Source organism: Lynx rufus, unplaced genomic scaffold (assembly GCF_022079265.1).
Source record: "Lynx rufus isolate CCGP_SWC_20201006 ecotype Redwood Valley unplaced genomic scaffold, mLynRuf1.p SCAF_29, whole genome shotgun sequence".
NCBI classification, from domain to species: domain Eukaryota; kingdom Metazoa; phylum Chordata; class Mammalia; order Carnivora; family Felidae; genus Lynx; species Lynx rufus.
In genome coordinates, this window is record NW_025814844.1 from 1,084,090 (window position 1) to 1,096,466 (window position 12,377).

At 55.9% G+C, this 12,377-nt stretch overlaps 3 protein-coding genes across 5 annotated transcripts; 1 reads left to right on the forward strand and 2 right to left on the reverse strand.

The window, feature by feature from the left end:
* Positions 1-2,965: 2,965 nt before the first annotated feature.
* Positions 2,966-4,204, reverse strand: VPREB3 (V-set pre-B cell surrogate light chain 3). 2 transcript variants are annotated; one of them, XM_047090298.1, is made up of 2 exons: positions 4,128-4,204; positions 2,966-3,404 (listed from the first exon to the last, which is right to left on the reverse strand). In XM_047090298.1, exons 1-2 carry the CDS (start codon positions 4,174-4,176, stop codon positions 3,100-3,102), a joined length of 354 nt encoding a protein of 117 aa, XP_046946254.1. In that variant the 5' UTR covers positions 4,177-4,204; the 3' UTR covers positions 2,966-3,099. The 2 variants fall into 2 exon arrangements, with proteins under 2 accessions (XP_046946254.1, XP_046946255.1); XM_047090299.1 differs by having other exon boundaries at positions 2,966-3,368; positions 4,128-4,196.
* Positions 4,205-7,818: 3,614 nt separating this feature from the next.
* On the forward strand, positions 7,819-9,789 carry CUNH22orf15 (chromosome unknown C22orf15 homolog). Its single transcript, XM_047090220.1, has 5 exons — positions 7,819-7,843; positions 8,489-8,575; positions 8,670-8,804; positions 9,020-9,100; positions 9,776-9,789. The coding sequence occupies exons 1-5, from the start codon at positions 7,819-7,821 to the stop codon at positions 9,787-9,789; spliced, it is 342 nt and encodes a 113-aa protein (XP_046946176.1).
* A 403-nt stretch (positions 9,790-10,192) lies between these two features.
* On the reverse strand, positions 10,193-12,123 carry CHCHD10 (coiled-coil-helix-coiled-coil-helix domain containing 10). Of its 2 annotated transcripts, XM_047090274.1 has the most exons (4): positions 11,996-12,123; positions 11,514-11,733; positions 10,498-10,645; positions 10,193-10,401 (listed from the first exon to the last, which is right to left on the reverse strand). In XM_047090274.1, exons 1-4 carry the CDS (start codon positions 12,034-12,036, stop codon positions 10,382-10,384), a joined length of 429 nt encoding a protein of 142 aa, XP_046946230.1. In that variant the 5' UTR covers positions 12,037-12,123; the 3' UTR covers positions 10,193-10,381. The 2 variants fall into 2 exon arrangements, with proteins under 2 accessions (XP_046946230.1, XP_046946229.1); XM_047090273.1 differs by having other exon boundaries at positions 10,193-10,645.
* Between the last annotated feature and the right edge of the window lie 254 nt (positions 12,124-12,377).

Here is a 12,377-nt window from a genome sequence, read left to right on the forward strand (position 1 = left end):
AGGATCCCCTTCCGAAATTGCTGTGCAAGCTGAAGGGAAACTCCCCAGGTACCAGGATAATGATAACAGCTCATGTTTACTGAGCATCTACTATGTGGTAGGCACCACTAGATCTTCTACAGGCACATTTGCATTTAACCCTCACCAACTCTATACCCAGGTATTATTAACGGTACACTGAAGCGTGGAGAATGAGCTGCTCAAAAGACATGCCATGCTAAATTAATCAGCATAGTCACAATGGAACTCATTTCTATTTGGAAACTTTTGTTTTGTTTTGTTTTAAATGAATTTCCAGGGGGTAAAAAAGCCCGGTGTAAAAAGAAGCATAGAGCTGAAGGATTCTCAAAAATTCTTTGACCACTTAACTCCCCTCCCCCTCCTCTTCAGGAACCATAATCTCCAGTCCTTCAGGCTCTCTAAATCCACCTCATCAGGTCAAACAACCCAACAATTTCACCCAGGTTCTCCTCTTTTAGTCCACCCTTCCCTGTCTAGCTTAGACTCTATCGTGGATCTGACAACTATGGACTCTGACCAGCATCACGTTCCTCACCTCTTTGCCCTGCTGTAACCAGCTGCCAACTACCAACCTCCTCCATCAATTCCTCCTAAGATGTTAAATGTTGCCAAAGGAAATCATACGACTGTGTACTGCACTGAGACAGATTTCAAGTTTCCAGTTTCAGCAGGGTCTTCAGCTGTCGCATCCAATGACCTCCTTATGGCCAATCCCTCTCTTCTCAGACTTCACTTTCCCACCCCTTTTGGCAATGCTCACCAATAGCTCCCTTCTCAAAACCCTTCATTTCAGAAGTTGCAAATTGGCAGCCTGGGGATCCTGCCACAGACGCGTTTTGCTTGGCTCGCAAAGAGTTGAACTTTTCCTTTTTGTTTGACTTAGCTGCCAATACTGAAAACTCAGTAAGTTTCAGGCTTTCTCTTGAAAACCTGGGAGATGTGGTAATACAGGTCCACCCCTTCATTAAACCCACCTTGCCTACTACCTGAACACCTCAAGGTTTTGAACCACCCACCCCACTCCCACCCCCTGCTTTATTCCCTTCGTTTCTGAAAGTTTTCCCCCTAGTTTTAATGCTTTCTGGTTATTTTTTTCTTGGGTATCTGTGATTGCAACTCTTCCTCCACCCACCTGTTAAATCCTGGTGTTTCTAAAGTTCCCTCCTTAGGGGTTTTCCATTCCCATTACGGACCACCTATACGCTGACGTTCCCACTCTGTTTAGAAAGTTGGCAATCCTTTAACTGTCCTCAACAATGTCTTAAATATTTTTGGGCCGAAGATCCAAAGGTCTGGGACCCCATCTTCCCACCTCTCTCAGGGTCTTCTTCGGCTCCTCTTGCATCTGTCACCCTATGCTTCAGGGAGCCCCCAGGGCCTGGGCACTGGGGATACCCTCGGACCGGTCAGGGCTTCCTGGTTGGAGGCCCTCGAGCGGCCGCGGACACGCACACGCCACGCAAGCGGCGACGCTGGAGCCCCTACATGCTTCCCGCCGATGGGGGACGCCCACACCCGGGGCCACCGGAGGGGCAGGTGGTCACACTGGCTGACGCGGAGCCACTCACCTGGGTCGGGGCGGGGCCGCTCACCTGGGCCGGGGCGGGGCCGCGGGCGGGCGGGGCGGGGCCGTACCTGAGCTGCTCCAACCCGCGGCCGACCCGGCCTCACTCCGTGGCGGCTGCTGACGCTGAGCCCGCGGCGGCCCGAGCGCCCGGAGCCCCGCCCCCGCCCGCGGGCACTTCCGGGACCGCTCTAGGCCACGCGGAGGTCCTCGCGTCTCGGTGGTCCCGCCGCGCCTGTAGTCCTCCTCTTAGCCGCTCTGGCTCGGGGCACAAGGTCTGGGAATGGTCCCGGGTCCGTTCTCAAAGCGCTTCCTGGTCGTGGGGGAAACAGCTGGGCAGGCGTTGGCGGGAGTGAAGAAGAGGAAACTGAGACCGGGAGGGGCAGGCCGGCCTAAAGCCACAGGCCGAGGGTCGAGTTCCGGCTGCACTTGCCCTGGGGGTGGGGGCAAGCCAGAGGACACTGGGGCGGCTGGGGTTTTCGGGAGAAGGGAAGGTGTTCCCAAAGCTGTAGAGCCCGTCACCCCGCACAGGCCCAGGGGGCCTGTTTGATTCACCCTCCCTAAGTAGCCTTGGTCTTGATTGCCCAGCCGGTACCAATAGAGACTGAGATATGGAGAAGTGGCCCAGTGAGGACCCAGGAGGCTGGGAGTGTGGGCGGGACTCTCTCTGTTCCCTGGAGACCCCCAACTCCAGTACATCTGAGGGATGAATGACCTCCGGACATAAGGCGCCTGTTGGGGGAACCAGGATGGAAGAGGAGTATGTGCCTGAACCCCACCCGCCCAACCCATACCCAGACGCTCAGCTCCGCTTCTGATAAGAATTGCCCCTCTACCTAGTGCTCCCTGTTGGGCTCAGTTGCTCAGGTAAGGCCTTCCCTGCCTGTGGGAGAGCCTGGAGTGGGGAGAGGGGCATAGCCCCTATCACTGGAGACCAGTGGAACACATGTTCCTGACAGGAGAGATGCTGCCCACCTGTGTTCAGTACCTTCTGACCTGGTCCACAGGTGCCTCTGAGTACCCCCCCCACACACACACCCCTGCCTCCCTGCCTGGTCAGGGAGTAGGCAGGAGCTCCCCTCCGTCCTCCAAGCTAACAGCCTGGGCTCCATGAGAACCCAGTCCAGTCACCCCTTGAGCGTTGGACCACAACCTGCCATGCGGAACTAGGAGCAGCAAGGGCTGGTTCCTTTTTCTCTTTCTCCAGTTCCTCAGGTAACAGGAAGCCCAGGCCACCAGTCTGAGTCCCCTGGGGGCCAGTGGAGAGGCTGGGCCCGCCTCAAGAGTCTCAGGTGCTTCCTCTTCTGTAACAATCCCCTGTATCCCTACCCCCACACTCCCAGTCACTCTTTCAGCAGGGATCTCATGGTTCTCAGAATAGTTAATTGTTCACGTTTAATATTACTAACCCATCTTACAGAGGAGGAAAATCAAGATTCAGAGAAAGTTAGGGGCCCAAGGTCAGGGTGCAGATGTGAGAGGCAGTCAAGAGGCGCTCATCCCACAGTCCACTCCTAGGATATGTAACCCACAGAGCAGTAATAATCTGCATCATCCTCAGGCTGCACAGGGCTGATGGTCAGAATGCAGGCGTTGTGGGCGGCGTCCGTGGCTGCTGAGAAGCGGTCAGGGATGTCAGGGGGCCGGTGGTAGTCCTCCTCTGAGCGGTAGTAGAGGAGGTGTCGGGGGGCACTGCCTGCCCGTTGCTGATACCAAGACACGCCGTACTCCCCAATGATGGCATGGTGGGGGCTGAGAATGCAGGAGAGTTGGGCCACTTGACCTGGGAAGACAAGCAGTGCATCCGGCTGGGCCAAGCCTGGTTGAAAGACAGAGAGAGAGAGAGACACCTATGGGCCCAGGCCTGACATGGGCTCCTTTTTTTCCTGCCCCAACCTTGTGAAGGCTCCACGGAGACTGACTCCCAAAAGGCCCATAGCCCAGTGCCATGGATTCGAGGTTGGATGGGGCACAGAGTTGGTGACTGTTAAATCCTCATTGGTGGTATGTTCCCAAGGATCTGTGTTCAGTTGAGCGCCTAGAGTTCAGAGGGTGGGACTGGTGGCCTCTGGGTCCTTCTGCCCACCCCCATTCCTTGCCCTGCAGACCCCTACCCCTCAGTCACACTGGCTCTTCCAAACCCTGGCTATGGATTAACCACCACCAGGAAGCCTCCTGGGCTGTCCCACCCATCGACTCAACCTCAGACAACTGGCTGCTGGGAATCTTCTCAAGGATAGGTTGTCCCTGAGGCCCTGTAGGGTAGCTTCCCCTGTGAAAAACTAAAAAGACCCCAAAGAATCCGAATCCAAAGGGATCCTAACAATCTCGTCATTCACAAATGGGGAAACTGAGGCCCATACAGATATGTGACTTGCCCCAGGTCAAGGGCAGAGCCATCTATAGCCAGTTCTCCCCTCCACCTTAATGCCTTTTCTAGAACCCTCCCACTGCCCACATTGACTTGTTTCCTTGCAGGGGCCTTCTGGAGCCAGTTCCACCCCACCCCACCCCAGGTGAGCCAGGCCTAGGGAGAGCTCACCTGACAGGAGGGCCCCAGTCAGAAGAAGGGCCAGATGCCAGCAGGCCATGGCCAGAGGCAAGGAGGCAGACAGGAGTTGTTCTGTTGGGAGTGTTCCAGGTGCTTCAGAGCCCAGGCAGGGGAAGCCCCTGGACCATGACAAGGCATGCAAATCAGCCCATTAACTGGGGGTGGGGACTTGGGGGTATAGTAGCTGGAGCCCAACAGCTGGCCCTATCTTCCCAGATGTCTTTGGGGTCCTGGCCCACAGGGACTTCCGAGGAGCCTGGAAATCTACACATATGCCCATATGTGTGTTATAGCAGGTAGATCCTTTTTTATTGAGGTGTAACTCACATGAGGTAAAGTTCACAGATTTTAAGTGTATGGCTTGATGACTATACCATTCTCCTGTTATTAGACATTTGGGTGCTTTCCAGTCTTTAGCTATTACAACTAAAACCGCTGTGAACATCCCTGTCAATGTGTTTGGTGCACCTGTGCTCTCATTTCTTCTGGTAGATACCTGGGGCTGGAGTTGCCTGGTGATAGGGAACATGTACATTTCGCTTTAGTAGATTACATAAGTGTTCCCAACATGGTTGTACCAATCTGCACTGCCACCAGCAGGTAGGAGAGTTCCAGGGACATCCTTGCCAGCACTTGACATGGTCAGTCCCTTTAATTTGCCAGACAGAGGGGAGCTGACTTCCCAAATTGGTATTCAAACTTGAATCTCAGAACCTCCTCATCTTCATGAATTCAGGCAAGTTCCTTGCCCTCTCTGTGGCTCAGTTTCCTCATTAGGAAAATGAAGATGAGTATAGTGCAAGCCCAAAGGTTGGGAAGAAGCAGACGGGATTTATTTGCTCAGTGCCGGGGACGGTGTGTCTATTAATCATGCCTTGCATTTTCTGTGTTCTGATGCTTTGACATTTGGGGCCTTGCTGACCTTGGAGGGACTCACTGACCCTCTCAGAGCTAGCCAGTTCCTGAAATAATGCAGGCACTTATCAGATGCAAACCAATCCAGAGCCCACACCTGCAACCACCTCCTCTATGGCTCTCATACCGTGGGGCAATATCTTCCTGCCTTAGTCACCCAGGGCCAGGTACCTGACATCCAGGGAAAGTCCCTATGCCCCAGAGCCCTGAAATTATTCAAACTAGCCAATCTGGAGCCTGCTTACCCTTCCTCCTCTGTTCTTAGCCTCAGAAACCACCAGTAAAGACTCCCCCTCTCCCTCTGCCTGCTGACTTACTGGGTGTTTCCCCATGTGTTCCCCTCTGGTGCGGCATGCCCCCTCCTTTAGAGATCTGCAGGGAACAAACTATCTTCTCAATGGCAACCTCCTGGTCTGCTGGCCTTGCCATACCTAAATAATAAAGGTAATTAGAACAGTGCACTCTTATTAACTCAAAGACTAGAGAGTTCCCTTGGGGGAACTTTACCTCCAATGGGCCCCATCCCATTCCTAACAACTCCTCAGGGCATCTCTAAGACACTCAACATCTGATTCCTCCTTGGTCGCACTGAAGATGAACTCTTGGGACAACCATGATGGTTGTTGGAATTGAGGCTCCCGGGCTCGGAGTGGCCATTCTTCTGGAATCTGGTTGCAGCCACTCCTGAGCTATGTTCTGCAGGACACAAGTCCCAGAGATAGTGCTGTCCCGAGAAGAAAGTGTCCTGTGTTTAAATAGTTTCGGGGGAAACACTACCTGTTTCTACAGTACTGAATGTGTACTTTCTGCATGCTGAGACCAAGGTAATATGTTTTTTTGGTTTTTTTTGTTTTAATTTTTTTTTAACGTTTTTATTTATTTTTGAGACAGGCAGAGACAGAGCATGAACAGGGAGGGTCAGAGAGAGGGAGACACAGAATCTGAAACAGGCTCCAGGCTCTGAGCTGTCAGCACAGAGCCCGACGCGGGTCTCGAACTCACGGACTGCGAGATCATGACCTGAGCCGAAGTTGGCCGCCTAACCGACTGAGCCACCCAGCGCCCCTCAAGGTAATATGTTTTAAAGGGTGCCTGGCTGGCTCAGTTGGTAGAACATGCAACTCTTGACCTCAGGGTTGTGACTTCAAGCCCTGCATTGGGCGTGGAGCCTACTAAATAAACAAAGTGTTACCACATTTAATCCTCACAAGGACTTTGCTGAGTCATGTTCTTAACCCCCTTTCTACAGGTGGAAGCACTGAGCTGAGTGCTGAAACAGAGGCAGAGTGTGGTGCTGGGGGAGCCGCATGGAGGATCCAGTCCTCCTCTTGCCTCAGTGGCCCAGAGGGCAGGACAAACAGCCTAATCACTGTGGGGGAAGGGGGGAGAAGGCATTTCTAAAACCTTGGGGAAAAGGGAGCTGGCACAGGATGGGAGTCTGCTCCAGACACCTACCTGGCATCCTGGCTGAAGGGGTCTGGTAGAGGCTCATGGAGAAGGGGCAGGAGACAGAAACGAAGAGGTAGAGACAGAGGGAAAGGCGCTAGGGGGAAGAAGGAAAGAAGATGATAGAGAAAATGAGAGAAAAAGTTAAAGGATGGGCACGGATTGGCGCAGAAACACAAAAACCTATCTGCACAAAAATGTCTGTACTGGCTTTAAGCCTAATGGCAAAAAACTGGAAACAATCCAAACAATAGGTGAGTGGATCAACAAACTGTGGCACATCTAGACAATGGGACCTTTCTCAGCAATAAGAAGGAATGAGCCATTGATACACACAACAACCTGAGTGAATCTCATGCTAAGTGAAAGAAGCCAGACTCAAAAGGCTCCATGCTCTATGATTTGTTGTATACAATTCTGGAAAAGGCAGGGGCGGAACACAGAGCAGTGGCTGCCAGGGGCCGGCATTGACTACAACGGGGCATAAAGGAATTTTGGGGGTGAGGGAAATGATCTGCCTCCCCAGTGTGGTGGTGGCTGTATGCAATTTGTCAGATTTTTGTCACTTTAAGTGAATTTTACTGTAAATCATATCTCAATAAACTTGATGGAACAAGGAGAGAAGGAAAGAGAGAGGAGGCTGAAGGTGTGGAGGAAAGCAGAGAGGGAAAGGAGAGCAAAGACAGCACAGGGAAGAGGGCCTTGAGAAGGTAGGGGAGAGCAAGGTTGGTGAGGATGCCAGGCTTTGGCCATGGCCGCAGCTCATAGTTGGGAGTTTTCCCAGGGACAGGGTCCTCTCCCACTTTCAGCCTGCGAGCTCTGTCTGTACTGGTGGGGAGATGTGGTCTTGGGCCATCCGTGGACTACAAGGCTTGAGCCCGCACTCTAGCCCTGCCTTAGGGAGTGCCCATACTCCAGCCCCAGATCCTGTTACCAGGATACTGTGGGGAAGGCATTTGCTGCCTAGACGACTTGGCAGCTCCCACTGCCATGGAGACCAGATTGGAAGCTGGGAGGGCCTCAGTCTGCTTTCCGGCTGCTCTGACCCAGAAAGCTGCTCTGACCCAGCAAGCAGGAGGAAGAGGAGGCCAGGCGTCCTGAACTAGCTGCAGGGACCCCTCTAGGCTGGTGGAGCCCAGCCCCAACGGTGGCCAAGCAAGAACCTAAGCCTGGATCCACCCACCCATTCCCAAACACGTATGCACGTTTCCTGGCAGGGCCCCACCCAGAATAGATCTCAGCCCCAGATCCTTCCTTAGTCAGGAAGTTGGAGGTTAGGGGATCGAAGCCCACACATCTGTCTACTGTCCCCTGCAGAGGCATGTTTATCACAGTGATGTTTGGAGGTAAGCGGGATCCCCTGTCCTGAGACAGGTAGGGGGAGAGTACATTCAGAGGCTTGCTTTCCTCCGCCCTAGGGGAGGGTGGGGAGGCAGTGTGAGGAAGGGGGGTGCACTTGGGTAAGGGGATGGGGGGTTTAGGGAAACAGCTCTATGAGAAGACAGAGCAAATGCTTGGAGTCCCTTGAGGGGAAACGCTGGTGGCTGGGTTGTGGGAAATTCCAGTGGGCTCCTCTAGGAGAACACCCACCACAACACCACAGGGCATGTTGTTAAATTACACAGTCTCTAATTCAGTCAGTTGTCTTCAAGCTTCAGGGCACATTAGGCACCTAAAGCTCTAGCCACACTTAAAGATTTCCGGACTTCTGGTGGCAGGTGGGGCTGGGGTAGGAGAATGGGGGGGTCTGGTGCTGGAGAGAAGTCCTGTGTAGAGGCGGCGCTGGAGTGGGAGGGGGGAACCCAATGCAGGAGGCATGAGCTATGTGCCCTGGTCACTGACATCTCAGAAGATGGGTGGAGGAGGGTACAGTCTTAATCTTGGAGACCTGTTCCTTCCTCGGGTTACAGAAGAGATGAAAGCGAGACAGATGGTCCCAGACTGGGAGAAGCAGAGGGTCCCATTCACTCACCTCTGCCCTGTCCCTACAGCTGGCTGCTGGGAGCTGGTGAACACTTGGTGCAGCCTGGTGACACTCACTGCCCACTTGAGGCAGAGGGGGCAGGTGCCCCCAGATGGTGAGGGGGCATGGAGGGGTGCTGGGGAGGAGGGGCCAAGGGTCCCCAGGCAGAGGTACCAGCCCCTGCCTTGCCTTCCTCCCTGCCCTCCCAGCGACCATTGCCCTCCTGGCTGAGGATGGGCACCTGGTGAGCCTGGATGAGGGGGCTTCCCAGGCCCCTTCCATGGGCAGCCCCCTGCTGCAGGAGCGTGGGACCTATGTCCTTGTGCAGATCATCAGTAAGTGGGGCCCAAGATTTCCCCTTGGAGTTATGTTGGGATGTGAGAGGGGGACAGCAGTCCGAGACCACCCAAGGCCCGGGCCAGCCCCCCACTTTGGCCAGGACCTAGCCTTGACCCTTCCCATCCAATGCCTTGTTGACCCCAGCCAGGGCCAGCAAATAGGTCGAGTGAGAGGTGAAGGTGGGAACCACCAGGCCAGTCAGGAATCGGTCTTACTCCCTCCACAGAGGGGGAGGATGGGGCGCCCACCCGCTACGAGTCCCTACTGGAGAACCTGGATGACCAGTGTCCAGAGCTCGCAGGTGAGTCTCACGCTACAGCCCCAGGGGGAGGGTGCGCCTTCTCCCCAGCTCCCATAGGTAGGGCTTCTTGGGCCTTCCAGAGGAGCTTCGCTGCCTGTCAGGCCTACAACCCACAAGTGATGGCCGGAGGAGGCGCACGAGCACTCGGCGTGACCACCAGGAGCAAGGCCCCCTTTCAAAGCCACGAAGGAAGGGCTCCCTGCCATCCAGGACCCGTTAGCTGGGGCCAGAAGCCAGGTAAGGAGGAGACATAGACACCTGGAGGAATGCTCACACCCAGAAGTCCCAGGGAACAGACTTATGTGTGCTGAGAGGTAGACCCCAAACCCCCCTCCCCCAGAAAACCCCACATGCAGAAGTACATACAAGCTAGAACACAGTGCACCAAGAGACATTCCCACCACTCCACTGGGATATAAACGCCCAAGGGCAGGAACATCCTCAGTGCCCCCAGAGATATCGAATAGGGCCTGGCACACAGTAGGTGCTCAACACAGAGCTGGTGAACTCAAGGAAGGCAGTAGCACAGAGCACATGATAGTGAGGTCTGCCCTGGGATCGAAGGGCCTGCTTCTCTGTTTCAGCAGGCCCTGTGACCTGGCACATCACAGCCAAGTGGCTGAGCTGGACTCAGATCCAAGGGGGTTGGCCATGACCTCTGCCATGTGTGATCAGGCCCAAACAGATAGCAGCCCAGTGGCATTCTTCTTGCAGAATCTGGAATTACTGAGAAGCTGCCATCAGCAAGAGGGGCAAGGTCACAGACCGGACGTGAGGCCACCAAGGGGGGGCCCCTAAGACATGGGTGCAGAGAAGGGGATCCAAAGGTGTGGGGGCAAGCAACCCTGACAGGGGGAGACAACAGGTTTATCCAGGGATTCCAGCACCTAGAGTCAGGTGCCCTTGGGGTCCCTGCTAACGACTCATCCCTATTTGGATTGTCAAGGTCATCAAATTACAACAGGGCTCCTCCCCCTCCCACACCCAGGATGCTGGCATAAAGTGAAACATTCCACCCCTCCGTTGGACATCCATCCATGCCCCCTGACCCCACCCCAGCAGATAAACTAAATGAGAGGGCACACAGCAGGCTATGGTCTAAAATAAACTCTTTTAATTGCACATTTGTGTCTCCGGTCATCTGTGGGGTGAGAAACCCCCTCCTCACTTCCAACCCCAGCTACGTGGGTACAATCTGACATAGTGGTCTGGCTGTTGGTGAAGGGGTGAAGGTGGGTGCAGGGTTGGCTCATGGATCTGCACCGGTCTACACCAGTCTCTTCAGGGCAGCGAGCTCAGACCTGTGGAGGGAGGGGTGGCACAGGCTCAGGGTCAGCCTGCAGGTTCAGGAAGAGGGACTGCCCCTCCCACTCCTGCCCCAGTCAGGAGCTGCTCACCGTGGTTGTACTTGCACTGCTTCAGGGCCTCACTGAAGCCCTCACACAGGGACAGGTCACTCTGAGTGGTGGAGCAGTCCAGGAACTGCTTGATCTCGTAGGTGCAGGGCCCCATCTGCAGGGGCTGGGGGCCAGTGCGGATGGGGGCCTAGGGTATGGCACAGGAGGCAGCAATGTCAGCTCCAGGTTGCCACCCAGAAGTGGGTTCCAAAGCTGGGGGCTGCCTGCCCCTCCCCACACCCCCAGCCCAGGTGCCCCTGGGATCCCTGGCAGCCTACCCTGTCTACACTCAGCTGTTCCCTCTGTGAAACAGAAGGAGCCCACAGCCCTGTCAAACCCACTCAGCCGATGCTAGTGCTGGTATAGACGGCATTTCCCAATTGCCTCATAATGGGCTCACTGGGCGTGTAGGGCCTGAGAGGTGGGAGAAGGCTCTGGAAAAGCATGGCGTTGTGCTTGTACTCTTGGAGTATAAGCCCCACCTGCACAAGTACCAGTAGCTTCCAGCCTCAGCCATACTGATCTTCATGACCCCTGACCCTGCCACTAAGCCGCATGTGGCTCAGGACTGGTGGGGCACCCAGTAGGGGATAAGCCAATAGGAAACAGGCCCAGAGTCCCTGGCTACCCCTTGCCCTTGGGATGCAAGGTCTACAGGGCAGAACCTGGGAACAGGGAGAGCAGGGACTCAGAACTTCAACATCCCCCCCCCCCCCACTAGGTTGGGTTACCTTGGGCCAGTCTCTGAACCGCTAAGGACTTTGGCTTTTCCATTTTTAAAGTGCTGGTGTATCCCTGGGAGTCTAGGGACCTTGGCCTCAGGGAAGGGACTAGGAGAGCCTGCCTGTGAGTGACAGGAGGCCAACAGCAGAGGAATAAGACCCTTCTTGGGAAAAGTCCTGGGCCTGAGGCAGCTCTGAACACGCCACAGCACTCCTTCATAGACACTCCAGCAGCTCCTTACTATGTGGCCTTGAGAGAAGCGGGCCTCAGTTTCTCCTGAGCCCGCAGCTCACCTGCTGAGTGGCAGGCTGGGCAGGCTCTGAGCTCCCTCCGCTGAAGGCTCCGGTCAGGGCGCTACCCACGACGTGTCCCACAGCCGAGCCCACAGCCACGCCAGCGGCAGTGGACGCCATCTGCGCCATCAGGCCGGGCTGGCCTGACGGGGTGGGGGCCGATGCAGCAGCAGACGGCGGCGGGTGCGCTGGCGGGTGAACTGAGGGCGCGGCGGTGCGGCTGCGTGTGGGGGGAGACGTAGAGTCAATCCCAGCCGGACCCCGGAACTGGGACCCCAAGGGCCTTCGACTCCAGGGCACGAACCCTCCCCTCCTCCCCCAGAGGGTGGGCGACCACAGTCTTAGACACGTGGTTGCAGCACCCCGCCCCTCCCCCCACCAAGATGGCGTAGCAGTCGCCAAGGTCACACTATTAAGCCCTGGTGGGGGAGTGCCCCCGCTTTCCTAGCCGTCTCCCCACCCGGCCCCTGTCCTGCTCACACCTGGCTGGCCGGGCGGCCGCGCTGCGGCTTCCCCGGGGCATGGTGATGACGGTGGGACTCGGCCAAGCGCAGTCAGAGACGACAGTGGCAGCGGTTCAGTCTCGGGACGAATGTGGCGCCGCTAAACTCAGCTGGCGCCAGGGGGCGGGGCCTAGGGGACACGCCCCCAAAGGGAGTAGCCGGGCCTGGGGCCGCTCTCACCTTCGTGCGGGTCTCCGAGACCTGTCCCTTCAAGCATCACCTCGTTTCAGCGTCCTTCTTAGCTGGAAATGTTACCCTGCTTCCTCCTTGCGCCTGGCCCGAGCTGTGTGGGCCCTGGGGACACGAACCAACGCTGCAAAGTGACGAGGGCTTACGCCCGGGCGACGGGCAAAGTCCCGTC